The sequence below is a fragment of the Pagrus major genome, chromosome 4 (assembly GCF_040436345.1).
Source record: "Pagrus major chromosome 4, Pma_NU_1.0".
Lineage (NCBI taxonomy): Eukaryota > Metazoa > Chordata > Actinopteri > Spariformes > Sparidae > Pagrus > Pagrus major.
The window spans coordinates 35,600,080-35,625,812 of record NC_133218.1 but is presented as its reverse complement, the minus strand read 5'-3'; the positions used below and the strand labels follow the sequence as shown (position 1 = coordinate 35,625,812).

Below are 25,733 nucleotides of genomic sequence, written 5' to 3'. Positions count from 1 at the left end.
TACACCGATTATATCACTTGCCCACCGTCGCTCTGCTTTATTTTACATTTAGTTGGATCATGGATGCTACAGTCTGCTCCATGCAGCAGCAGAGTCCCAGCACTGAGAGCAGGAGTCACATTTCACTTATCACTAGATGAGTGTAAGGAGAGTTGACCGACAAGATGATGGGGGAGAATTTGTTGTCAATTTGTCGGCAATATTTCAGATATTAACGTCAGTGAGGAAAAAGGGAGATAGACAGATAGTGAGCATCTTTTGTTGTTAAAGCCTGCTGTTATCAGTATTCTTTACCTTCAACTTATTTGTTCAGTTCTTATTGTCCTTGTCCCTAGCTGTATGTCTATTTCTGTATTAGTACGCTGGGAGCATTGTAAAACTGGACTCAAATTCTGTACGCATACTTGGCCAATAAAGCCTGATTCTGATTTTGACAGATATTGTGGCTGCAATATGAGCCACAATTATGCAAAGGGTTTCTTGGATGTTCAGGACAAATTTCAACCCAATCCAGTTTTTTAAAAAAAGCATTTGGCGAGGCAACAAATTGCAGCTCCTGATATTTGGATATTGCACTCGGCCATATTGCGATTTTAGTAATGTTTGAATTAATTATTCAGCCCTGGTGACCACTAGTAACTGTAGCAACATGCCAAAACACAAGCTGGCCATTTTTATTTTTTTTCTAATGCAGTGCCATTGTTGGTCTGCACACAGTCTTGGATTTCTACAAAGATACTCAACAAGTGTGATGTTCAGTAAACAGTAACATAACACCTGGAGGAGTAGTACTACTCACACCTTCTCCCTCGGCATCAAACATGTGCGGTATCACAATGCATTCATTTACTCTATGGGTGTTGGCACCTTATTGTTCTCAGTGAAGAACTCAATGAAGTGTTGGTACCCAAATGCCGACAGTCTGCTGTGGAAAAATTGAAGAAGAACTCTTTTCACTCGCAGTCTTTACAGAGCACCACTCGACTACCCTGAGGAGAGCGATGTGAGCAGGGCGATGCTGAAGCTCTTGAATAGCTTGAAGGCATTCCTGAGCACTGGAGAGAGATAAGAATAGCACTCACTTGTCTCTCCTCTATTGGCTCGCTAGCGTGGTTGTGGGTTGGTGAGCCGCGCTGCTCTGTTCCAGCAAAAGACGCAAAGAATGGCAAAGGGAAAAGAAGCGAGTGCCCTCTGGGTGCAGCAGAGCAGCTCGGCCTCGGATATATTTGGCTCTGTCAGTTTGCATACAGATCTGCAATGGTCTGCAATTAGGCTGCTTCCTGTTTCAACACAGGATATGGAAGTGCTGTGAAGCTTGGCCATAGATGCTCAGGGACCATGCGAGCCAGTAGCCCGGCCCTCTGACGGAGATGCATAATTTTCATGGCTCTAAAATTACACAGAGCACTGAGTTACTTTGTAAGTGGAAAACAACTGGCTGATGCTTTGGTGGACAAAATGTTACTTTCCACGAAAACAGGCTGAATCACAGTAAAAGCTTTGGGCTTTTATGAGTTGTATCTACCTCAGACATGCAGGGAAAATCAAACGGAGGGGAGACGTAACAAGAAACCACATTTTTAACTTGAATAATTGAGTTTTGAATTACGCTTATGTTGCTTGCATTGTTTGTTTTCTGTGTTTATTGATCTCCTCTGACGTGACACTGATGAGGGTGTAGTCTGTCTGAACGGAGGCAGTGACCAGAGTGCCCATGCTCGCATTGAACCCCAACTATAACCCCTCCCTCCCTCATACGAAGCACTGGAAAATATGCGTCAGCTACTTCCTCCTTCTCCCTCCCATTTCAACTTCCTGTTCTCTTGGCCGGTCGGAAGCGAGATGCTTTGAATGGAGGCTACTGCGAGAGGCCTTATTCAGTAACTGTTCCACCTTCAAACGTGTAAATATTTAGTATGCTGATACAGATTTACTGTTGTCTGGAATTAAAACTTTTTAAGGCCTCAGCCACAGACTCGGCACACACCCATCCACACATGGACTCTTTTTGTACTCCTCACTCATAGTTTGTCTCCACGCTCCCTCTGCTCCCCCTTCTCTCTCTCGGCAGCTCACTCTCTCTCTCTCATTTCTGTCACTATATCAAGGTCACCTTTGAAAGACTAGTAATTTGCTGCCAAGACACTTGACAGACTTGGCTAATACCAGAGAGCCTCTTCCTCTCATTTACGGGTACAGGATTTCAGATTTTGCATCCAATCTGTATAATACTTCCTAGATGATTAAAGAGCTAGAAAGTCTCCTTTCAGCCAGCAGCGTATGTTTTTGCTGTCCCTTCATCAGCAGCTAACTTTATTTGTTGAAGGAATGAAAGTGGCATACATATAATGAATGTATCTTTGTCATTATTGTCCTCACGTCTCTTTGAACAGTTTGCACAGACAGCATGTTTTGTGTTTATAGCAGTTGAGCTACACTCCCCAACTTGAGGAGAAGCATAAACAGAAGTAAAAACAATGTCATGTAATTTGAGAGCCAAACAGTTGGAGTGGTCATTCTTCTTCTGCACGCCTGCAGAGAAAAATGTTGTTAAGCTTGTGCTTCACTGTGACCTGCTTTTTGTGGATATTTCACAGTATTGGTGCATTTATCCCCTAAAGTAATCAGATTATTGATTATGCCTTGTTTTGTTCTTACAGCTCTGATGGTACTAGCTGAACAGTGACCGCTACCTGCCTGAGGACACCTGCTGCCCAATTCCCTTCACCATGTCTGGGATGCACGTAAGTGAAGCGCACATTGCATTTTTTCACATATAGCGACCGAGTGTTCAGGTTTCTAAGCGTGCAATTTAAAATAATACCCCATTTATATTTCGTACAAATACACACATCTCAACAAGAAGTAAGTCTGAAGATAATCAGCATCTGTTGGTGCTGGCTTCTTACAGTAGCAGCCACAACAGCAGAACGAGGTCAGGAGGGTGTGTTTCTGCAATCTGGTTACATTCACAACTGTGACTCTGCAGATTTTTTAGATATAAACAATATAAAATAACAGCAGATACCATCAGTTAAGAAGAAGCCAAAAGATAAAAGTAGGTTTTAAGGAGAGATACTGAGATTGCCTGCCTGAGATCCACAGCTGGAGGGCCTCTGGACAGCAAACGCAAGGTCACCTTTGATCCCGAGTCGGAACCATTACCAAGGCCCTGCCAAAAGGATCTCAAGCAGGATCATAGGAATTAGCAGTTCACAGTAATAGGCCGGAGCCTGACCGGTCAAGGCTTTAAAACAAGCAGTAAAAGTACTATAGTATAGTATTGCTTGACATGTAAATATATGTGCAGTTTGCTTTATGAACACCGAAACAGTTCAGGTGGTCCTGTCTGCATCACCAGTACAATCTTAATAATTGTAATATTAATCCCTGTTGTCAGCTCTAACACAACTTGTGTCTTCCTGGAGGATAATATTCTCCATCACAAGCTGTCAGATTTTATTACTGTTGTTTTAATAAACATGACACAAAGTTACACACTCTTCATTGATCTGCTGAAGGTTTCTAACATGATTGATCTTTTTTTTTTTTTTTTGTCAAACTTTTCCCAGAATCATTACAGAACTCAAGAATGTCATCATTGTTGGCTTGTGTAATGTCCTCTGTCACTCCTCTCAAAACTGGTATTTCCCAATTTACTACAAATCTGCAACCCAGACCGCACTTCATTCACTTGAAGTCATACTTCCAAAGGGTAAATTGAGGAAGTAGCCGCAACTGGCTGTCAGTTTCATCACCAGTTAATCAGCCAGGTGGTCGATGAATTGCTAGGTCTGTAAAATTTGTCACAGAAAGTAGAAAATAGTAGAAAATTTCGACTTTGGAGAAGCTGGAAACTGAGATTTATTTGTGTTTTTTCTTATTAATTATTAGAAGCGTTGGTGAATTAATTTTATTTAGCAATCAACAGATTGTTTCAGCAATATGTTGCATGCAGTATCACCACAGATGCTGAGAAGATCTGTAAAAATATGCACCATTGTGTTACATCAAAATATACCGAAATAAAATAAAACCTTAGTAACGTCTGTAATATGTGTCGATTTCACAGCGACTGCTTGACTGAATAAAAGTTAACTAACATGCACGCACTAACACAAATGTGTGAATATTGTACATGAACATGCAAGAGCATCTGTGTAAGACACCGAGGTGCTGAAATATCTGTAGTAATGTATTAATGCACACTGCTGGTGCACACACATCCATCAAAGTGTCTGGCTCAGTTTTAGTGGTTTCACATTACCTAGCTGTCTCGGTGGTTAAACTAATGCTTCTCAAGTGCTAGTCTCAGAGGTGGATTACTTTCCCTCCAGCATCCGCTGCCTTTACATGTCCTTATTGCTTCAGATTGATTTATCTGTCTCACAACAGTGCTTCACTACAGTCAGGTGAAAATTTCAGAAAAAAATTCAAATATCATCACCTTTGTCAGAACGTTGTAAGACCGAGGCTGTGATCCAACTAAACCCGTTTGATTCTCCACCAGGTGTAATCACATTAAATACGAGAATCCGATATTTTCCCATGTATGAGTCAGGTTTTATGCTTTGTACCTGACTACCTTTCTGAAGTTCTGACTATGTTTGAGAAAGCTTCTGAATATCAATTAATAATTCATGTTGTTATCTCACAATCAATAACCATATAAGATTACTCAGCATATTTTGAGCCTCTACACCCCGACAGGAAATGCTGTGGTGTCTAGCAACATAAATGCATTTTGGATTCGAGTCTGGCTTATGATTGATTTCGTTTCAAGATCTATCCGGTGGGTTTCTGTAGGTCAAGAGGTCACAAAATGTTACTGACACAGCCGTATGACCTACTGGTAATCTTACCAACCTGTGACCAAAAGGTCAACAATTCAGTAAGTGTTGTGCATCTATCAGCGTCCAGCCATCCGATGAAAAAGCAAGCAGATAAAGTAAACCACCAGCTGACCTCTAGGTCAGTCAGTAGGTGAATAAATGTCAAGCAGTAATAACAAACTACATTAAGTTGACCTCTGTGGGAAGATGCTTAGCATGTGAATATGTCATTTTTCAAAAGTTAGCAGATCCCAATAAAACTGAAATAATTAGTGGCTCTTTCCAGTGAAAGCCTGTGTTGGCTCCAGCCTGTGGTTTTCCCCAGTATCTGTGTGTGTTGCACTAGGCTACATTTTAAATTACTAAAATCTTCAACAGCAATACCCTCTCCAGAAAAAAAAAACATTTTTCATAAATAAAGGGTTCAAGTGAGTGCAAGGAAAATAATAACCATGGAGAAGGAAGGTTTGTCTGTATCCACATCTCCCTCTGTCACAGTCGTCACCACCAGTGGTCCAAACTCATTATGTAGCATCGGCTGAGGCGGCATCAGACACATTCAGCTGTACCTTGTGTTGTCAGGAATAACGCAGCTTGTACAAGGACCTCATCCAGCTCAAACACACACCTGCCGCTTTGTACTCCTGCCTTCTCATTTCATCTCATTCACTCCATTGTAGTTCATTTTTGATCACACTACTGCACTGATCTAACAGCGCAGAGGGAATACACCAAGCATCCTTATCTTTCTGCCATTACATGTGCATTTCAGGCGTGTAGCTGCCATTTTTACAGTATTTAGAGGGATTGACAACTGAGCTATATCACTGTGATCAATGCTCCTTCCTCTCTGTCCTGTGTGATGTAGGCACCATGGTCGAGTGGCACAGAGTGTGTAGCCAAGTACAACTTCCAGACTGCCAACGAACAGGACCTGCCTTTCTGTAAAGGAGATGTACTGACCATTATCGGAGTCACCAGGGTAAGAAGGCACTTTATACTACATTAGCTCTGCTGCTATCGTGGTCAAATGATTGTTATTGAGAATGTATTAAGAGTTGATTGTTGAAAAGCTTTTTTAAATTACTTCCTAATGAGGTATATATGATCTATATATGATATTTTATAGCTTTTGTTTCTTCAGTTTCTGATCATGTTCTGAATATTGCAACAAATATACAGAAGAAGAAAAAATGGGCGGCTATGCAGGATACGACTATGTCATCTTAAATCTACAGGACAGTCACACAAACAGTACCATTCTTAACCTACTTAATCTAAATTAAGAAAGGCCATGCCACCCCCAGCATGCATGTTTCTACTTTATCCACATCAACATCAGCAGAGCTAAAGTTGTCTACTATTCCTCATATTATTCACTGTTGTTTCTTTACCCAAAACCAGCTCATAATAATGATTACCGACTGAAAGGACAGCTTGTTCTTCCTCTAGCCTGAAATAGCCAATACAGCAATTTCACATGGTAAATGATAAATGGACTGGCATTTATATAGCACTTTTCCAGTCTACTGATCACTCAAAGTGCTTTACAGCACTTGTCACATTCACCCATTCAGATACTGATTGCAGAGGCTGCCATGCAAGGTGCCAACAAGCTCATCTGGAGCAATTTGGGGTTCGACATGTAGCCGGGGGATCCAGGGATCGAACCACTGACCTTCAGATTACTGGATGACCCGCTCTAGCTGCGGAGCGACAGCCGGCCCATATATATAAAATGTTTCAGCAAGCAGTAACACTGTTGTAAGACTACTATTCAGATTCTTTGTATTGCATTCAGGTAAAATCTGAACCAATACTAGTGGTTCCTGTTAGCAGCAGGCTCTCTCTGGCTACTGGTAGAGCTTCAGATATCCAGCAGTCCTCAGTGCCTGCATCCACTCTCCACTCTGAGTAGAGTGCTATAGATTTCTAACCCCTCTACCTCACCTCTGTGTGTTTACAGTGGGACAAGCAGTACAGCGATGCTCCTCACCTACAGAATGACTTCACATCTATAAGTAGCACCAATATTAATGTTGTGTTGTCGTGTGTTTGGTTGTTTCAGGATCCGAACTGGTACAGAGCGAGGAACACAGTGGGCAGAGAGGGCACCATCCCGGCTAACTATGTCCAGAAAAGAGAAGGAGTCAAGTCCGGAGGGAAACTCAGTCTTATGCCGTAAGTACCACGAGGGTAATGGAGGGGAAACCCAACATAACAGTTCGTGTCTGCGTGTTTGTTTGGACATTCTTGAATGTTGAATGTATTTATGGAGAAACAGATACACTAATTTGAGTGCATCACAACAAGTTTATTCACGGTAAGGAAAATTGTAGGAAAATGATGTTGCAATGCCGAAGTATAATACAGGAAGATAAACAATATGCCGCAGTAATCAAAATAACCATTTTAACTGGGTATGTGTCCTCTACACATTGGCCACATGTGCTCTTTCCTTCTCAAGTGTGTGAACAAGTTGTTTTACCCTCGTTCACTTCGGTCCCCTGCAGCGAGGGAAAAAAGAAGTGTTGATTTCAAAAGTAAGCCATGGCATCAAAAGATGGAAATTCCATCTCTTACAGCCTTTTGGTTTGTACCGTGCCTTCTCTCGTCTGTGTCTTTCTGCCACCGCGGCCAGGCACCAGCTGCACGCTGCATTTGAATCAGGCCCTTTGAAACGGCAGCGATTTCAAAAAGAGGAAAACATAACGAGAGGCATATGCAAATGAGGCGAGACAGGAAAGCTGAGAGCATACAAGCTGCTACAGTATCATCACATGGCTATGCGATGCTGTCATCTGAAAGCTTTTGTGTGCATCCCTCAAGTGGTAATAAACAAGTATTAAAACTTCACAGTTTAGGAGAAAGTTTTTCATTTCAGCGTGATGTGAGGAAATGTAGGGTTATAAGTAGGAGACATGTTGCCCTGTCTACTGTATTGAAATTAATCGTGCAGGGTTCATAAAGTTAGGGGTTGGTTTTTTTTGTGCTTCTGCGCTGTTACAGAAAACACTGTTAAGTTGTCAGTTGTTGTTGTTGTGGGTTGGTCCTCTTATTTTCCCCAAAAGACACATTTAACTTGAGATTTTCAGGGCCCTGCCTTGTGCGGTTATGCTGATCCATCGCATTGCATTATAACCCCAGGAGGAAGTCCATACATCCTAAAGGGAGTGTGCTCTCTCCAGATACAGAGATCAAGTCTGAGGATCAAACTTTAAGACAGTCATTAGCATGGGAGTTAACGGTAGTTCAGCAGTGCTTATAGAGCTGGTGGTATGTCACTGTAACATCAGCAGGAAACATTTAAATAGACTTTTGACCCTCTTTGTCTCACTTCATCAACTGCTGCTGAAAGCTTTAACCTCTCCTTCTGCCACCACTCATACTGCCTGTCCACACGGCTTTAAATATGGTCATAGGGTCATCCAGCTCTGGCATGATGACCGTGAGTGTGAGTGTGAGTGTGAGTGTGAGTGTGAGTGTGAGTGTGTGTGTGTGTGTGTGTGTGTGTGTGTGTGTGTGTGTGGTCTGAAGAGGAACTTTTAACTAGCCCCGTCTAACTATGACACACAACACAATAGTTTGAAATACTAAACTCAGGGGTAGATTTAGATTAGATTAAGCTTCAAGTTTCAACTTTATTATTTATGTTACCAAATTCTCATTACAGTGTTTTTGAAAGAGAGGAATTAGTTGTGCTTTAATTTCACTGCAGCTGCAACGATTAATGGATTAATCAAAAGTAAAGTAAATTAATTGCCAATTATTTGGGTCATTGATTTATATTTTTGCTTGAAAATGCTTTAAACAATTAAATATTTGCCCTTTAAAGGTGCACGTTATAGTTTTGGAGAAGAAATTTTAATCACAAGAGAAAGATCTTCATTGACTTTTTTTTTTTTTAAACTAATTAAACAAACTCTCTTTGTTTTCATGACTGAATAAACAAACTGACCTTAAAGGACAACGCAATCTAAACTGTTTTACTTTGTTTATATGTGGCGGACCCTGCCACATTTCTAGCTTCAAACAGTGTTCTGGGACCTTATTTTCCTCTGAGAACAGCTTGTTTATTCAGTCATGGAAAAAATGAATATTTCTGAGTTTGTATTATTACCTCATAATATTGTAAATATTACAATTCTGAGTTTGAATTTCTTCTCCAACACTACAAAGTGCCCCTTTTAGCATGTAATTACATTTTTTTTGTCATTTATGATTGTAAATGAAGAGTCTTTGGGTTTTGGACTGTTGGTTGGACAACAGAAGCAATTTCAAGACGCCACTTTGGGCTCTGGGAAATTGTGTTTAGCGTTTTTCACAATTCTTTGACCTTCTTACGGACTAAATGATTAGTCAGTTAATCATGATAATACTCTGCAAATTACTCACTTCAGAAAACAATCTTTAGCTGCAGCCCTAGATTTTAGTAAAAGGAGTGATTAGACTCCCAAATATTTTTGCATGGTTACACTTGGTGACCTCATGTCCTCGCTGCTTCCTTTGAGATCACTGCATAGTTAACTGTTTTAAAACCCCACTCAAGTCATCAGAAGTCGTTCTTGTGCAGCCATTAGCTGTAACCCAGAGGGACTTGTTGATTTTTTTTGTGTGTGAATCACTAACAGATGTCTGTGAGAAGACCTCTCCCTCTCCTCTGGCTTACATAAGGGTTCAGCTGTGGTCTACTGTCCCCTTGCTCACCCTGACCCATTGATACTCAGCAGTAGATACAGTCCTCGCCTCCCTCACTGGCATCGAACAGCTTACTCTCTCTGCTGCCCCCATGTGGTAGACATCCACCTCACATAATAGCACCACCCCCGAAGAAAAGATGGGGTGTTCAACCCTGCTCCACTATTTCCTCCCTCCTCCCTTGTCCCCACCAAGTTGTTTACCGCATTTTTGTGATTTTTCTATTTCAGTATGATGTAATGTATAAAAACTGCAGTTAATTGCCGCGGACAGAACAGCTAGTGTGCCTCCACCAAAGGGCTATGTGTGTCTCGGGGCCGTCCATGCTTGGCGCTCGCTCTTGGATTAGTGGGAGTTAAGGAGCTGCTGTCCATCGGAGAAGCTGCCTGCACTGATCTAATCAACTCAACCCGTATTAAGCTGCTTGGCCACAAGGGCCTTTGCTGTCTGAGGAGGCCGAGTACCAAGAGGAAGAGGAGGAGGAGGAGGAGGAGGAGGAGCGAGTGACGGAGGCAGCCACAGCAAAACAGGCTAAATCAATTATAGCCGTTGATTACCACCCATTCACTAGCCAAGAAGGATAGAGATACCCTGTGGGCTGGGCCCACTTTGCAGCTAATAAGACTTTCCGCACGAGGAGTGACATAAATCGATGGATGGGATGGTTGTGTGTTTGAGCACAGGAGCACTGGTCATCAGAGGCAGGAATGAAGCATCTAACTGTATTTTATGGGAAGTCTAAGATACATTACAGTTAAACAATTGAATTAACAATTATTTTACTGTTTAAAATCACAAAATCACAACAATGTTGAGAAATATTTTATATGTTAGCATGAAAGAGATTTGTAAAGAACAGGTCTGTGATTTTCATAAACCTGGATATGCAAGCTGGAGTATTTCAATAGAAACCAGGGGATGATGGCATGTAATGACTGGTCCAGGTGTCTGACTAACTTCTGCCGTGTTTGCAGGTGCCTCTTCAACCCAAAAAGACATTGTAGTTAGTTAGTGCAACAAATCTGATGGTAAATGATGTAGTGATGATCAAATTCAGTCTGAAGTAAGAGGCTGCACACAGACCATCAGACACCTGGATACTATAATGATAATGTAATTTAGGATATGAATAATCAAGTTTCTCTGTGTTTCATGTACACAGCATATTCCTAATATCAAAACCAGGATACTTAAGTGCATGTAAGCACACTCACTGTAGTGCAGCTGTCTAATCCATCCATTAGTATCCTATAGATGTATCCTCCGGGGCCATATGGTGAGGGTGAGGCAGTGCTGTACTGCCAGCTTATAAATAAAGAAGCAAGAGCTTTATTTCTTCTCAGAGGATGTTGGTTTTTTTTATGTGTCGAATAGTCAGTCTGTCTCCCTGAACATGGTCAGGAGAGGGTGACTTGGTCCTGTCCCACCCACACCACCTTGTCTGCACAGTTTTTGCACTTTCCTGTTATTGCAGTCCCGTCGTGTCAGTTTCCGACTCTGCTTCAGGCTTCTTGTGTGTGTGTGTGTGTATGTGCACACATGCATGCATGAGCACTATGTTTCCTGTTGTTTGGCTTCAGGTACTTTTTCACTGACTCCTGGAGTCGGGACGGCCCCGCCCCTGCAGCGCTCGAGCTGAACAGACTGGAAGTGCTGCTGCTGCCGGCTTCCCCTTACTGCCACGCTACAGTTTTTCACTTCTCATTTCAGAGGAGATCTGTGGGTTGTGATACGAAGAAGTGGATCCTTCTGTGTGGTCCAAATTTCGATTGAGTGTAGTGAAAATGAAAACGTGTGAAAACTGTTTTTAGGCCTATCTGATGCTGATGGCACTGACACAGAGCAGATGAGGAGTTCAGTTGTTTTCCACAAGAACAAGAAGCAGCACATGGATCAGATTTGTCTCTTATTAGTCCGTAATTATTACATTAGCTTCTATATTTGTGTGTGTGTGGCCGTGTGTGTGCAAGCGAACAGTACAGCTCAGTTTTTAAATCTCTTCATCTCTTTCTCCCCCTCTTGTCCTTCATCCTCTTCCTGTCTTCCCTACTTGTAGCTGGTTTCACGGGAAGATAACTCGGGAGCAGGCCGAGCGGCTGCTCTACCCCCCGGAGACGGGCTTGTTCCTGGTGAGGGAGAGCACCAACTACCCCGGCGATTACACCCTGTGCGTCAGCTGCGACGGCAAGGTGGAGCACTACCGCATCATCTACCACAACGGCAAGCTCACCATTGACGAGGAGGAGTACTTTGAGAACCTCATGCAGCTGGTTGAGGTGAGGGACCGCAGCATTTAAGCTCCTGCTGTTTCTGTGATACCCATAATGCTCTTTAAGCCACTCATTATCAGCCCCAATCAGTTGGTTTGCTTTCAAATTTAATAATAGTGAGACCTGAAAGTGTTCAGCTAAACCACAGAGAGAGTAAACACAGTAAAAAGACAGCTGTGTGTAGGAAAATGAAACCTTTGACCACTGACATTCTGCCCACAAATGTCACATGTTTCATGTTGTTCATGATGTACTTCCTTTCTCTAGAAAGTCACTGAGATGTAGGACAACATGTTCATGCTGTGGTAAAACAGCTGCTGTGGTTTGACTTTAGAGTTAAAAAAAACTTAGTCCACAAATCGATGCCACTCCGCAGGAAAAACATCTTTTAATCATTTTTCAAGCGAAAAAGCCAAGTACTCCCCCGTTATTGCCTCTCAGTTGCAAGAATTTCCTGCTAAACTGAATATTTTTAGGTTTTTGTCTGTCGGCTGGACAAAACATGCAGATGTCCCGTTGTACATACATTCAAGATTCATCAGTAATTTAAAAACAATCATTAGCTGTAGGCCAAGAAGACAATTGAATTTTCATGAATTGTGTCGTGTAATATAGAAATCGACTAAAAACTTTATTTATACTTATCGGTATCGACCCTGAAAAAAACATAAGTACAGCTTACTCAAGCACTGTACTTAAATATCATTTTGAGGTACTTAACTTGGGTATTTCCCATTTCTGCCACCAGATATTTCTACTCCAATACATTCATTGATAACTGTAGTTATTAGTTACTTTGTAAATTCAGATTAGTCAGTGTTGATATTACATGTGACGTGTAACCAGTCCGATAGTGTTATGGGCAGGACATTGATTGAGACCACGGAGTGCTGACTACAGACGGAGAAAGATTGGTGGAGCAAAGCACATAGAGCCAAAGTAGTGCATTTTTAAATTACATAATTTTATCGGCAACTGGACAAAAATACACTCACCAATACTGTTAATCAGAAAAATGCTGAATATCAGTCCCAGTGATTGGCCAGGCACTCGGTCAATTCCTGGTGTAAGATGTTGTTTTCTACATGTTTAAACGGTCAGTAAACATACCTGTAGTTAACTTCCCAAAAAATAAATACTGTACTATGTTATTCTTCACTGATTAAATCCTCAGTAAACGTCCCTTTTGCCGCTGTACACCTGTAGTTCTTCATCATCAGCTGTGATTTTGACTGAAAGAACTAAAAAGTTTATCACAAATAGGATCTATAAGTCTGTGCGAAGTCCGTATTTCAACTTTCCTATATATTCAATCTTCATGACATTATTTTATGATTAGCAAAATGAGGCGATCATGCAGCAGTATGATTACATAACTCTGTAAACACAAGACCCACACACTCATGCACACACTCACTGTCCCCGTAGAGTTTCCCTCAAAATCAGACTCGAGTACATGTTCATATTCTTCAAAAAGCTGTCTGATCCTCTCACTCCCTGCCTGTTATCTGAGAGCCGGTTCAGAGGAAGGACAGAGTGTGGAGAAGGCGAAGACAGGAGGCACGATGGCAGAGAGAGGGAGGGAGAGAGAGAGAGAGAGAGGCCTTTCATCCGCTCAGATAAAGAGACGAGCAGGATTGGCGTCTATCACACTTTTAATTGGACCTCATCTCTTTGCCTCGCGGGGCGTTGGAAGTGGACAACAGGAATGTGCCAGCTGGCACCGAGACCATCTACATCCCCGGTGCATTCCTGTTATCAGCCACCCACAATCTCTATCTCTCTATCCCTCTATCCTTCTCACCCTCCCTCTCTCTCTTGTTCACACCCTCCAGGCTTGGTTCTGCCTCCACTTCCTTTCTCCACCTCCCTCCCTCCCTCCTTTCTCTTTCTCTCTTTGTGTTCCCTCATGTGTATACCTGGCATATTGCTTTCATACCTCCGCTCTTTGTTATCCATCTCAACCTCTTACTTTGCCTCCCCTCCCTGCATTTCTCCCTCTGTGTCTTCGTCCTCTGCCCTGCCTACATTCCCCTGTGTCTTCTCTTGTCTCTCTATAATAGCCTATGAGAGGATTCCTTGCATTCTTGCGTGTTTTTCCGGCTTGCTCACTGTCGCCCTGCTCTCATTGGCCTGTCACAGCAGGCTTCGCATAAACCTATATATACACATGCATAGTATATATCGTATTCATGCATATAGTGTGTATAAACTGACAGACCCAAGCCTCCTTTCTGCCAATCAATACATTCAGAGTGGTGTTATGTCTGTCAGCCACATGTATGCAGTCATACTGGTGAGGTGACATAGAGATGGCTCCGTATGGTATTTGCAAGGGTGTGACAGCTCGGTATTCAGCTACCATTTTGTGTTTTTACTCACTGTGATTACACCCTTCTGTGTTAATTATATATGAGCAAGAACCCAATTTATCCAGTGGCATTGTGTACTAAAAATACATTTACATTACAAGACAATTGAGTTTGATTTAGTTTAGTGTATTTATTTAAGAAGAAGACGGTGCAAATTGATTAAAACACATTATAATACATGAGTTAAAATTAGCCAAAAGGCTCATTTTCACCTGTAATCCAATGGACAGGGTGTTAAAAAGGCCTCCTGAAATATGACAAAGCAAAAGAAAAATAAAAGAACGAAACAAAATAACACAGGGCATTCAGTTTAAACACAGGATGAATCAATTAATCTCAGCTAAGATATTAACAGATTAAAAATGTGTTAACAACAATCAGAGATGGGCACAATCGCATAAAAAAAAATCTTTTTAATGACGCAATTTGATGATCAATTGATAATCGGTTGTTAAGGCGACTATCGATTAAAGAAATCGCTATATATCTAGAAATAATCCAGTTTTTAAAAATGTTTACGACAGACTGACGGACCCTAGTTACACGATCAGTATTGGCTCTTCTGGTGGCACTGGAGCATAATTTAAGTCATAGTTTAACCCACAGATAGTAATAATAGTAATGTGTTGAACAGGCAGATGTACTAATGCCACATTCAGAGATGTCTTTACTTTCCATATTCCAGGATCAGACAGAAAACACTGCACATATAACAAATGATGGTGCTCGATCTATTTAAAGAGGGTGGTGCAGTTGTTGTTGACATATCTGAGCTGACCCCTTCTTCACCATGCCGCCCCCTGGTGGACGTCAGAGTAACCTACACTCTGTGGTCAATTCGCCATGCTGCAGTTGTATAACATTGCTGTTGGTGTGATAGCCGCTTCTTCTTTTGCTGTCTTATTATTTGGTGGTCACACAGAGGTTTGATGACTCATTCAACCTCAGCTGTCTGTTAGAACGATTCATGTTTGAGTCCCATAAAGTTTAATATCAATAGTTTATCACCAAAATGGGACATCTGCACTTGTAATGCTAATGTCTATCCTGACTTCATGAAGATGAGCATATATATGGATTCGGGACTTGTATGTTTAGTTTGCAGTGATTTGGTGGGTAAAAGGTCAAATGCAGTGACCTTTCTCACACCCACACTCTCCTCCTCTGCTGCTGGTTCCCACAATAAATGTTACAACCCTTCACTCGTCTCCGCATGGCGCTAACTGCAGAGCCTTTTTACAGATGCCTTACACATGCTGTGAATCTCCAGCAGAGGCTCTTTGGTTTTAAACGATCCTGTCACGACAGATCGCAGGACAGATGCATTGTGTTTCAGTGAATTGTGTTTATAAGATGTAGTAAAGTTAGTTTCTATTTTTCTATCAGACATAAACGAGGCAGAGACTCTGTCGTCCCATGAGGCTACCGTTCTCCTCTTGAACATTGACGCAAGTTGATAAAAGTTCGCTAAAGCTTCCTCTCATCTCTCAAACGCCACTCATATCCTGTACATATCAAGAAGACGGAGCTCCCTCACATCATCTCTTCTGACGCAGCCTGAGTTTTCTTTTCATCGTTACCTTCATGTTCCTCTGTAGAGCGTTGCTGGAAGCGTCAGCCTCACTTTTGTTTTGCATATCAAAAGCTTGTATACAGACGCAGCCTTCAGATTTAATCTGTGAACAACAGTCACTGATGATTCAACTAGGACTTAGATGGCAGATTGAGAGTGAGCTGTTGCTGACTTTTTAAAGATTACATTTGATAAAAAGTTAGACAATGAAACTTATAACAGGGACAACTACATTTTTGTTGTGCACATAAACTTGTCGAGTTTTGTCTTATGTATTGAAATTCTCTCTGACTCTGTCCCCAGCACTACACCAAAGATGCCGACGGCCTTTGCACCAGGCTGATTAAACCCAAGTTGATGGAGGGAACAGTGGCAGCACAAGACGAGTTCTCCAGGAGTAAGGACACGCTGAGCTCATTACACTGCTCTACAGGGACACTGGCACAAACACACACAGGGGCATTATCGCGCTTGAAGTTATAAACTGTCACGTAAACCACACAGGCATAAAGCCTGTGGCACATGCACAGAATACAGACAGGGCGTGCATCTCCTACTAAAATCCACTATCATCCACAGTCCTAATAGCATTAATCATCAGAGGGGTAATTAATCTGTGTGTGTCTGGGGACGAGTGCTGGGCTTCAACAGCTCTCAAGGTCAATCTGAGTCTTCCTCCACCTCAGACACTCTTCATTCCTCCTCATTTACCCTCCTGACCCGGCTAATTCTTACACCAGGAAATTGGGAACAGCTAAAATGTTCGAATAAATCAACACCTTTCCACCCAAATGAGATGCATCACTCCCAAAGTAGAACTCTTAGTCTGACCAGAAGATTTATGTGAAACACACGAATGAATTTCCTCAACATGATTTGTGAGCAGTGTTATTAGACTTGTATGCGTGATTGTCGGTGGCTGTTAAGTGTAGTCTGTCCTCTCTTGGCAGGCGGCTGGGCCTTGAACAGAAAGGAGCTGAAACTCCTGCAGACCATTGGCAAAGGGGAGTTTGGAGGTGAGGAATTGATTTCACAAGGATCTCTGCATCATTTAATTTTCATAAGTCAGAGCCATAATAACAGAGACCAGGGTCGCCTCGGATATTGTACTAAAACTTCACCTTGTCTTTGTCCTCGTCAGATGTGATGGTGGGAGACTACAGAGGGACCAAGGTGGCAGTCAAGTGTATCAAAAATGACGCCACAGCGCAGGCTTTCATCGCCGAGGCCTCTGTCATGACGTAAGATCCTCCGACTGTTCATTTGTCCTTCGCACTACCTGTAAAAGATGTTTATGTGACTTTCAATCCAAAAGACACATCTTAATGTTTTCCAGCAAAATAACACTTGTCTTGTTCTGCTTCTCTTATGTTTTATCCAGGCAACTGAGGCACAACAACCTGGTGCAGTTGCTAGGGGTAATTGTGGAGGAGAGGGGCAGTCTCTACATCGTCACAGAGTACATGGCGAAGGTCGGTCACCCAAGTTTTCTATTGTCTCTTTCTTTTGTCTCTACATATTTAAATTCTTCTTAAACAGTATTAGACATTTATCAAGTGCTGCAAGCTTAATGTGCAAGTTTGAATGCTCCAGAAATGTACAAATGTGAAAGGGCCGAGTTAATTAGCCTTACTTGACATTGCACATGCTACAATGTGATTATCGGCATGCGCACATTGTGATGTTGATGCTGAAACGTGAAATTGTGCGGCCCTGCGCCTTGAAAAGGAGCACATAACAGTACACGCTGTAACATGTAGATGTAACAAATTACAACAAAACGTGTGAATGACCAGGATAGGTGAGTCCCTTTGTGTTTTAAGTCTTTATGCTAAGCTAACAGATCCCATGTCGCTCAGTTGACAACACGCCAACACTTTTTTGGGGGTGCTAAACAACGGTCCGTGTCCTGTGTGTCACAGGGCAGCCTCGTGGACTACCTGCGCTCTCGAGGACGGACCGTGCTCGGCGGAGACTGCTTACTCAAGTTCTCACTGTGAGTCCTCTTCATCTCTGTTCAAGTACTTAGTACATTTATGGAAAAGACAAATGTTTAATCAGCACAGCTCAGGGTCTAGAGCTAAACTGCTGCTCTTCAGCTGTCAGGATTTGAAGAGAATTTCAAAAGCTCAGTGTCACGCACTCGACTGGCAACATAAAAGAGACATTTGTTTACACAAGCCAGCATCCTGCAGGTTGTTTGCCTGATAAATAGCAGCTTTATCTGCAAGTCAAGTGCCTGAATGTCTTTATTTTTAATTTAGCAGTCATTAAGCTGATGCTGTAACCAGGCGCAACCTTCAGTGAGCGCCACCATTACATAATTGAGAACGCTTAGATCACTGTGCCCTCGCATGCATGCATTCACAAGGAAGTGTTTCATGATTCATTTTCAGCGTGAGACACGCAACCCCTGAATGAACTTGTTTGACAAGTGCAGTGATTAGATATTAGATTCAGATTTTAACTGCACGAACACAAAGCAGCTAAAGGAGGAAAATGATTGTGTAGTTGTGTATCTTCTCGTGACCTTCACCATCTTTTTGCATTAATTATATTCACATTGTATTCATCAGCTAATGTGTCAGCGCAAGAGTGGATGAGTAAAGTTCTGTCCACATAGAATAAGAAGTGGACGCGACACCTGTGGGTCGATATTATCTCCTCACTCATCATCTCTCCTGTCTTGCTGTGTCACACAGTGATGTGTGTGAAGCCATGGAGTACCTGGAGGCCAACAACTTCGTCCACAGAGACCTGGCAGCTCGTAACGTGCTGGTGTCTGACGACAACATCGCCAAGGTCAGCGACTTCGGCCTCACCAAGGAAGCCTCTTCCATACAGGACACTGCCAAGCTGCCCGTCAAATGGACCTCCCCCGAAGCACTAAGAGAGAAGGTGAGAGACGACGACCTGTAGCGCCTGCTTCACCTTACTGTGACTTAAGAAGCAGCGTGCTGAGATGTAAAGCCTCCTGCACGAGGCTCAAAGTGTTTGTAATAAGGTCAGGACAGTTTTTATCTGATATTTTGCCACTGGCACCTGGAATACAGTCCTGTGTTTAAAGATGTAGTGCCCTAAGCAAAATAAACAAACTGTCTTTGTTTTCATGACTGAATAAACAACTTTTATATGTGGCGGACCCTGCCACCTTTCTAGCTTCAAACAGTGTTCTGGGGACTTTATTTTCCTCTGAGAACAGCTTGTTTATTTGGTTAGTTTGTATTATTACCTCAATAATATTGTAAATATTAAAATTCTGAGTTTGAATCTCTTCTCCAAACCTACGTAGTGCCTCTTTAACTTGTTTAATTTAACTTAAAGGTCGTTGCTGCTCCTCCGTTTTCTTCTCATACTCATATAGAAACCTGCATGTACTCACTCTCTGGAGTTTGCTTAGAGGGAAGCTCAACTCACTGAATACATTTTGTGTTGAAAAAACATTTCGCATAAACTTGGGAATGAATACAGTATGATCAGAATTGCTGCTCTCTGAATGTTTCCTGTCTGATGTGTGAATTCGGGCTCTCTCTCCCCCACACAGAGGTTTTCCACCAAGTCGGACGTCTGGAGTTATGGAATCCTCCTCTGGGAGATCTACTCCTTTGGGCGCGTGCCTTACCCTAGGATTGTAAGTACCTGAACACCAGATTTCTGTCTCTCACCAAGGTCTGAGGTGCACCAGCAGATGGCAGGCTTCATTGCTAGGACCAGTTTTTTTTTTTTTTTTTATTATTTATTTACTTTTGTACAGGATTTAATGAAATGTCTTGACCTGAAAATAATTAGATTTGTGCCATTGCACAGCTGGAGCAGGTGATGAAAACGTGTCTCAATATGTGAATGATGAATTTAATTATGTCTGCATGCTTCACTACTTGTTCCATATTGTATTTGTCGTGAAGAATGATTTGTGACTGGGATGTTGCAGTGCTGTTGAGTCACATCATCCGTTGCGTCAGTTGTATATCAGCCAACATGTCAACGGTGCTCTGTCTCTGTCTCTCAGCCGTTGAAAGAGGTGGTGCCCCGGGTAGAGAAGGGATACAAGATGGACGCCCCAGACGGCTGCCCGCCCGTGGTGTACGACCTGATGAAGCAGTGCTGGACCCTGGACTCGGTGGTGCGGCCTTCCTTCCGTATGTTGAGGGAGAAGCTGCAGCATATCAGAGCCAAGGAGCTGTACCTGTGAAGAGGAGGCTCAAGGGGGAGGGGGGGGCGAGGAGGAGAGAGGAGGTGGGCGAGACACAGCCCAGCACAGCTGTAACATGGGAGGAGGAGGAGGAGGAGGAGGAGGAGGAGGAGGAGGAGGAGGAGGAGGAGGAGGAGAGGGACCACAGCATCCTTCCTCCTGCCTGCCCAGCCTGTTGCCTGTGGGACTGCCATACGGTGCCCCCCTCCCCCGACCTCAGACGTCCACCAGCCGCCCTCTGCTTCCATACAAGGACTGTTTTCCTGTTTGTGTTGTATAGCTTTTGCCAGACAGTTTCCTCTTCTCTCAACGGGCCGCTGCTCTTTCCTCCTTCTAAACCTGCCGCTGCTCACCTTTTCTCTCTCTCTCTTTCTCTTTCTCTCTCTCTCTCTCTGTCTGTCTCTTTTATCTTGGTCCAAGTTTCTTCTTCCACCTTAAAGATCCCTTTTTCTTTTTCTTATTTTTTTCCCCCCTCCCCTCCTCCTCTCCTGAACATGACATTAACTAGAGGGGAGGCTGGCCTTTTCCTCCACGTTTGTCAGGTGCTCTTTTCTTCTTCCCCCCACGTCTCTCCATCATTCCTGGATCTTTGTAAGACCGAGTGGCTCTGCATGAATTCAGCCCAGCTCTCTCTCGTCATTCCATCCTTTCCTTCTCTCCCTCCTTCCCCTTCCTCCCTCCCTCTCGGCGTGGTGTCAGGTGTGGGGCCTTCGCTCTGTGCCAAAGTGCCTCCAGTCTACAGAGCTCCAGACTTCCCTCCAGCACTTCTTTTCAATTGGACTGTTGTGGTTTGATTTTTTTAATTACTTTTTTTAAGAAATCTTTTTTTATTGCTTTCTTTTTTTTTTTTTCAGGGAGGTTTTCAAACCGTTTTTTAGTGCTGTCTCCCCCACCTCCACCATCACCCCATCAGACTATTATTTTTTTGTTTCAAGTGTCCATAAAGAAGAGCATAAACAGGAAGAGAGAGGATTTTTTTGGGGGGGCCAGTATCGTGTTCGTCCTCCAACCAATACGGCCCGGAGAAGAGGTGGAGGAATCGGGGCAGGACAATAACAGGAGAAGGGGGAGAAGCAGTTCACAAACATGGTTGATTCATCATATGTGGGCTTGTTTTTATATCAAAATATATTTAAAGGATTAAAAAAAAAAAAAGGAGAAAAAACTGACTGGTGCGGAGAATTAAAAAGAGGAGGACTTTCAGGAGCCAGGAGTCTCTTGGCGTTAGGAATGTTCAGTGTCTCTGTGAACGCTGGGGTCCGGGTGGTGCATGCTGTGTGTGAGAGGCCTTGGGTTCAACTGTCAGTGCTTTCAATGTTCATTGTTTTATTATGCTATCATGATTATGAATAAATCATTCCATCTGAACAGTGTGGGGACGTCAGCATCATTTTATCAGCACCTTTGTGTGTGTGTATCTTCTTGTTTTTCTGTATTTGTGGGGTCCCAACACTGGGGTCACGATGTGGGGCCCGACAGTGTTGTGGGGACCAAAATGCTGGACCCCCATACAACATTAAATTTTAGGGTGAAGACTATGTAATGTCCCCATAAGTGACGAAAACAAAAAAAGGCCTCAGTCAGACCAAATTAGGGGTGCCCAGCAGTGTGGGAGGACACAGCTGATACCGCTTTTCTACCAAAATAAGCGGGTCTATATAGGTTCGTCAACCCACTAAAAATGACCTATTGACCCCATTCCCACTTCCTGCAGGCAAGACAGCCCGTCTGTGATTTTTATTTGAAGCGTCACGTTGTACGTCACATTTCACGTCATGTTTCACGTCACTGGAAACAGTTGTAACAGAAGAGAAAAGCAACAATAGACTCATTGTGAAAGAAGCGTCTAAAATGGTGGATAAATTCTTTGGAGCGTCATAATTCAAGCCATTCGGTCCAATAACATTTGGAAAGTCTAGAAGAGCTGCATGATTAAATTTTATCCGAAGTTCCAGGTATTTTCATAGCCGGGAAGTCAAGCTTTTTGGCTTCAAAACACCACTGAGCAGCTTTCATAGGAATGAACGGGGCTCCACCTCCAACACTGTGTCCAGTGATTAAAAAGTCCTTAATAGACCGCATCCCAAATTCCTTCCTTATGTTTTTAGATGCTGTTGTGTTCATACTTCTCAGTCTTTTCTGAATTCGTCACGACAGCTTGTTTCTCAACAGGTTTGCTGACTGCTGTTTAGCCTCCTCCAATGAAGCAACCTATAAAAAGAGAAAATGGTTCTTTGATTTAACTTCAGCTCCGTGTGAGCAACCTGTGACGAGGATCACGAGACAAAACGTCTGTGAAACGATAAAAGAAGCGCGTCTTGCGTCTGTCTCAAATCCCTTCACAGATGAGCAGCTATAAATAATCCTCCTGTGATCCTCTTTTGATAGCAGAAGTGCTATGAACAGGTGGTAAAGTGTCAACAGAGCCTTATAGGTGTGAAGGAGTGTTGGTGTTCTGTCAGCTGAGCGGTTCCCAGTGGTTAGCGAGAAGCTGGGTTAATTGGAGAGCGCCCACTCTCCCTCCAGAGCAGCGACGTGAAGGCCGGGATGAGACCAGCAATCTTGTAGTCTGCGTCTTGTGTTTCCACTCTAACTCATCTTTGTGACTTTGTGACCAAACCCTGCATCTTCCTCTGCAACACAAACACTTGTCTGGGGCGTATTTTCATGTGATTCCCATGAATTTTAATGACAGTGACCGAGGCGGTAACAACAATGGGCCGGTTACATAAGAAAGGCAGTTAGTGCTCATGGCCAAGAATGTGCCGCTGTCAGGACCGATCACGCCAGCTCCCATTTACCATCCTGCAATGGCCGCACGAGATGGGCCTGCTGCAGACGTCCCGTCCCTCCCCGCCCCCGCTCGGTTTGTCTCACTGGCTCACACTACAGCTCGTTAGCAGATTGGAGGGGAACGTCTTTTTTGGATGTCGCCTGACTGCCAGAAGTCACCACCGGGAGGCATCGCATAATCTGAGATCCCGAGGGAGCTGAAAAGGAGCAACACAGAGCTTCAATCTCAGATTTAAACAGCATGTTGGGAAGAAGTTACTCAAGATATCAGACAGGGGTCAAAGGTCAAGGGCAGCCACATCCTTTATTGACGTTTGTTCAAGGGAGTTTTATCAGCGCTGGACACGGCAGCCACCTTCGAGACACAGTCTTGTGATTCTCACTCACCTCCAGGCCATCTGCCTCCACGTCACCATCCTACCCTCAACTTTTACCTTCTTTTTTTTTACAGTAAACCGTTTTAATTTAATGAAATAAGATGAATTATAAAAAAAAAATATATTTTAAAATGTAAAGCCCGACTGGAGGTATCACCATGATGAGAGCTTGTGATGACAGGAGGGAGAGTTAAAGCACAGCTCTGGTGTCTGGATGCCTCGGTCTTCCCTTCACACTTAAGTAATCCTGACAACCGCACAGCTCGGCGTTCTTAGCAGGCACCAGCAGGAGGATTGATGTGTTAATCTGCTTTCGATAAGTTATGGATCTGTGCTACTGACTGCAGCCAGGCAGGCGCACTCTACTACGGCTACAAATTAGCTCCTGAATTAATCTGATTACGCCAGCACAGTTTTTTTTTTTTTTTTCTTTTTTGTTGGAGTCAGAGGAGGATGCTGAGGGCTGCACATGTTTTTGTGGACTTGGCATGTGCATTGTCCTCCTGTGTGTCAAGCTGGACCTGACAGATTTACATGTGTGACAGAATGAGGGTGAGGTGGGCTTCATGTGCTGTTGCTGGGAAACATGAATCACCAGGAAGACACACGATCTGTGTCACCCCGATCACCGCTCATCGTAGTTTTTGCTTTGTATTTGCACAGATGGACCACCTCCATCTGTAAACTAGCCAGTAGAACCAGTCAGTTACTGGGCGCAGCTGGAGGTTTGCAAGAATTGATCAGAAACACCTCGACTGAAGGATTCATCATGACACTTTCACGGGTTTAACAAGCTTTTAACACCAATATGTGAATCCATTAAACCGCTGCATGTTTTCACACCCTCTGGAGGGACATCACTGAATAAAAACATTTCAATTTTGGTTTCTAAAGGCACCACAACAGTAATTATAAGTTTGCTTTTCCTGGAACCTGAATCAATCACATCTCACCTCTGGACTCTGATGGAGGTTTCATGCCTGGTACGCCGTACTTTTCCCTCGAAGAAAAGAAGGAACGAAAGGAAAAGTTTGACATTATAGGAGATACACTGAAGAGAATAGGATGAGAAGATCAACGCCACTGCCATCTTTGTAGGCTAAATATGACGCTAGGGTCTGCGAGAGGTTAGCGTAGCTTAGCATAAAGACTGGAAGCAGCCCTGAAGTTCAGTGATCCACACGTTATGTCTCGTTTATTCAGTCCACAGATAACGAGATGTTAATTTAGGTGCTGGTGTCCTAAGTCCAGACATAACAAGAGAGACCACCAAGATAATTATGGATTTAAGTAAAAACAAATGTGTTTAATCAATAGAAAATTATATCCAAAAGTCGAGTGAAACATGTACAACAGTGTTAGCAGTGGTGGAGCATGCCACTGCCCTCTGTTTGTGAGCCTCCTGATGGTGATTGACAGAAACATTTTAAAGTTTTTACATGCATTGAAAGCCTTTAAAACTTTACATAAGAAACAGGAATTATTCTGTCCAGGACGTCTAAAGAAAAGTACTTCTTTCTCCTCTCCCATTTCTCTGTCCAACGAGGACTACAGGCTGTACGGTGCCAGAAACAGGTTGTGATAACTAAAAGGGGGGAAAGGTGTGAACATTTGGTCATATATTGGGAGAAATATGGGAGAATTTGTTACCTTGGGCTCACGCTTCAGCCTTTACGCTAAGCTAAGCAAGCCTGCTGCTGGCTTTAGCTACGTATGTACCCTACACACATGTGGGACCAGTGCCCAAAATGGTGAAACTATTCCTTTAAAAACAGGTCAAAGATTGAAGGGATTGCAGGGGAGGAAGTCTAAATACCCCTGTATCACTGACGCTGAGGGATTTGTTTATACAGCTCCAGCTGCGACTGGCTGACTGACTAAGTGTGGGAGTTCTCCTCCATTTCCAGCCCGTCTGGGTGACACGGAGCGGGCGTCAAGCTGACAGCAGATGAGGGAAATGATATTGACATTATCAGGCCAACTCGCGGCTGGCCGTGTCAAACGTGCACACGGGGCTCAGCGACAGAGATCTTCCTCACATGGACACATCGCTTGATCGCATCACAAGCCTTCTTTCTGTCCGGGCTCGCTCACTTTGCTGAACATCCCCAAAATACACTGTTTCCTGATACAATTAGCTTCTATTTTAGGGGACAGTCACACAGACAGGGATGTTAGCCTTTCAGACATGGGTGCCACTTTTTCTGTCCTTGTGTCAGGCGCTGCATTCAGGGCCCTTGTGCTGTGTCACAGCAGTTTTTCAGCAGCCTGAATCACTCCCCCATCAGCCAAGTGCAAAAATGTAGAGTTTATTCGACTGCATGCTCGTATCACATCTGGGAGTTCAGATTCTCAGCGTGTTTTTCATGCAGGAGGCACGACCTCGTGAACAAAAGCGGCTCATCAGCGCCAAGTCGATCCAAAGACTTCAAGACAAAAAGGGAGCGCGACCTCAGACGTCACAGAGCGGCGTGCGTCACCGAGACATCTGGTACTGAGGAACTGAGGTACTGAAGAAACTGAGGAAACTGAGGAAACACATCTTTGAATTAAATGCAGGCTTATTCAGACATTTGTATTTTACATTTAGTAAACACTGATGCATACATTTTGAAATAAGCCTGAG

The 25,733-nt window shown here is 43.2% G+C and overlaps 1 protein-coding gene across 1 annotated transcript in view; it reads left to right on the top strand.

The window, feature by feature from the left end:
* The window catches only part of LOC140994707 (tyrosine-protein kinase CSK), a 47,421-nt gene extending 26,116 nt beyond the window's left edge, over positions 1–21,305 (top strand). The window contains exons 2-13 of the mRNA XM_073464462.1: positions 2,661–2,744; positions 5,701–5,814; positions 6,901–7,013; positions 11,587–11,806; positions 16,049–16,142; positions 16,696–16,761; positions 16,887–16,986; positions 17,127–17,217; positions 17,668–17,741; positions 18,448–18,643; positions 19,290–19,376; positions 19,755–21,305. Coding sequence (XP_073320563.1) covers positions 2,730–2,744; positions 5,701–5,814; positions 6,901–7,013; positions 11,587–11,806; positions 16,049–16,142; positions 16,696–16,761; positions 16,887–16,986; positions 17,127–17,217; positions 17,668–17,741; positions 18,448–18,643; positions 19,290–19,376; positions 19,755–19,937 — 1,353 coding nt within the window. The 5' untranslated portion in view covers positions 2,661–2,729 and the 3' untranslated portion in view covers positions 19,938–21,305. The remainder of the gene's footprint in view (positions 1–2,660; positions 2,745–5,700; positions 5,815–6,900; positions 7,014–11,586; positions 11,807–16,048; positions 16,143–16,695; positions 16,762–16,886; positions 16,987–17,126; positions 17,218–17,667; positions 17,742–18,447; positions 18,644–19,289; positions 19,377–19,754) is intronic.
* Positions 21,306–25,733: the final 4,428 nt, after the last annotated feature.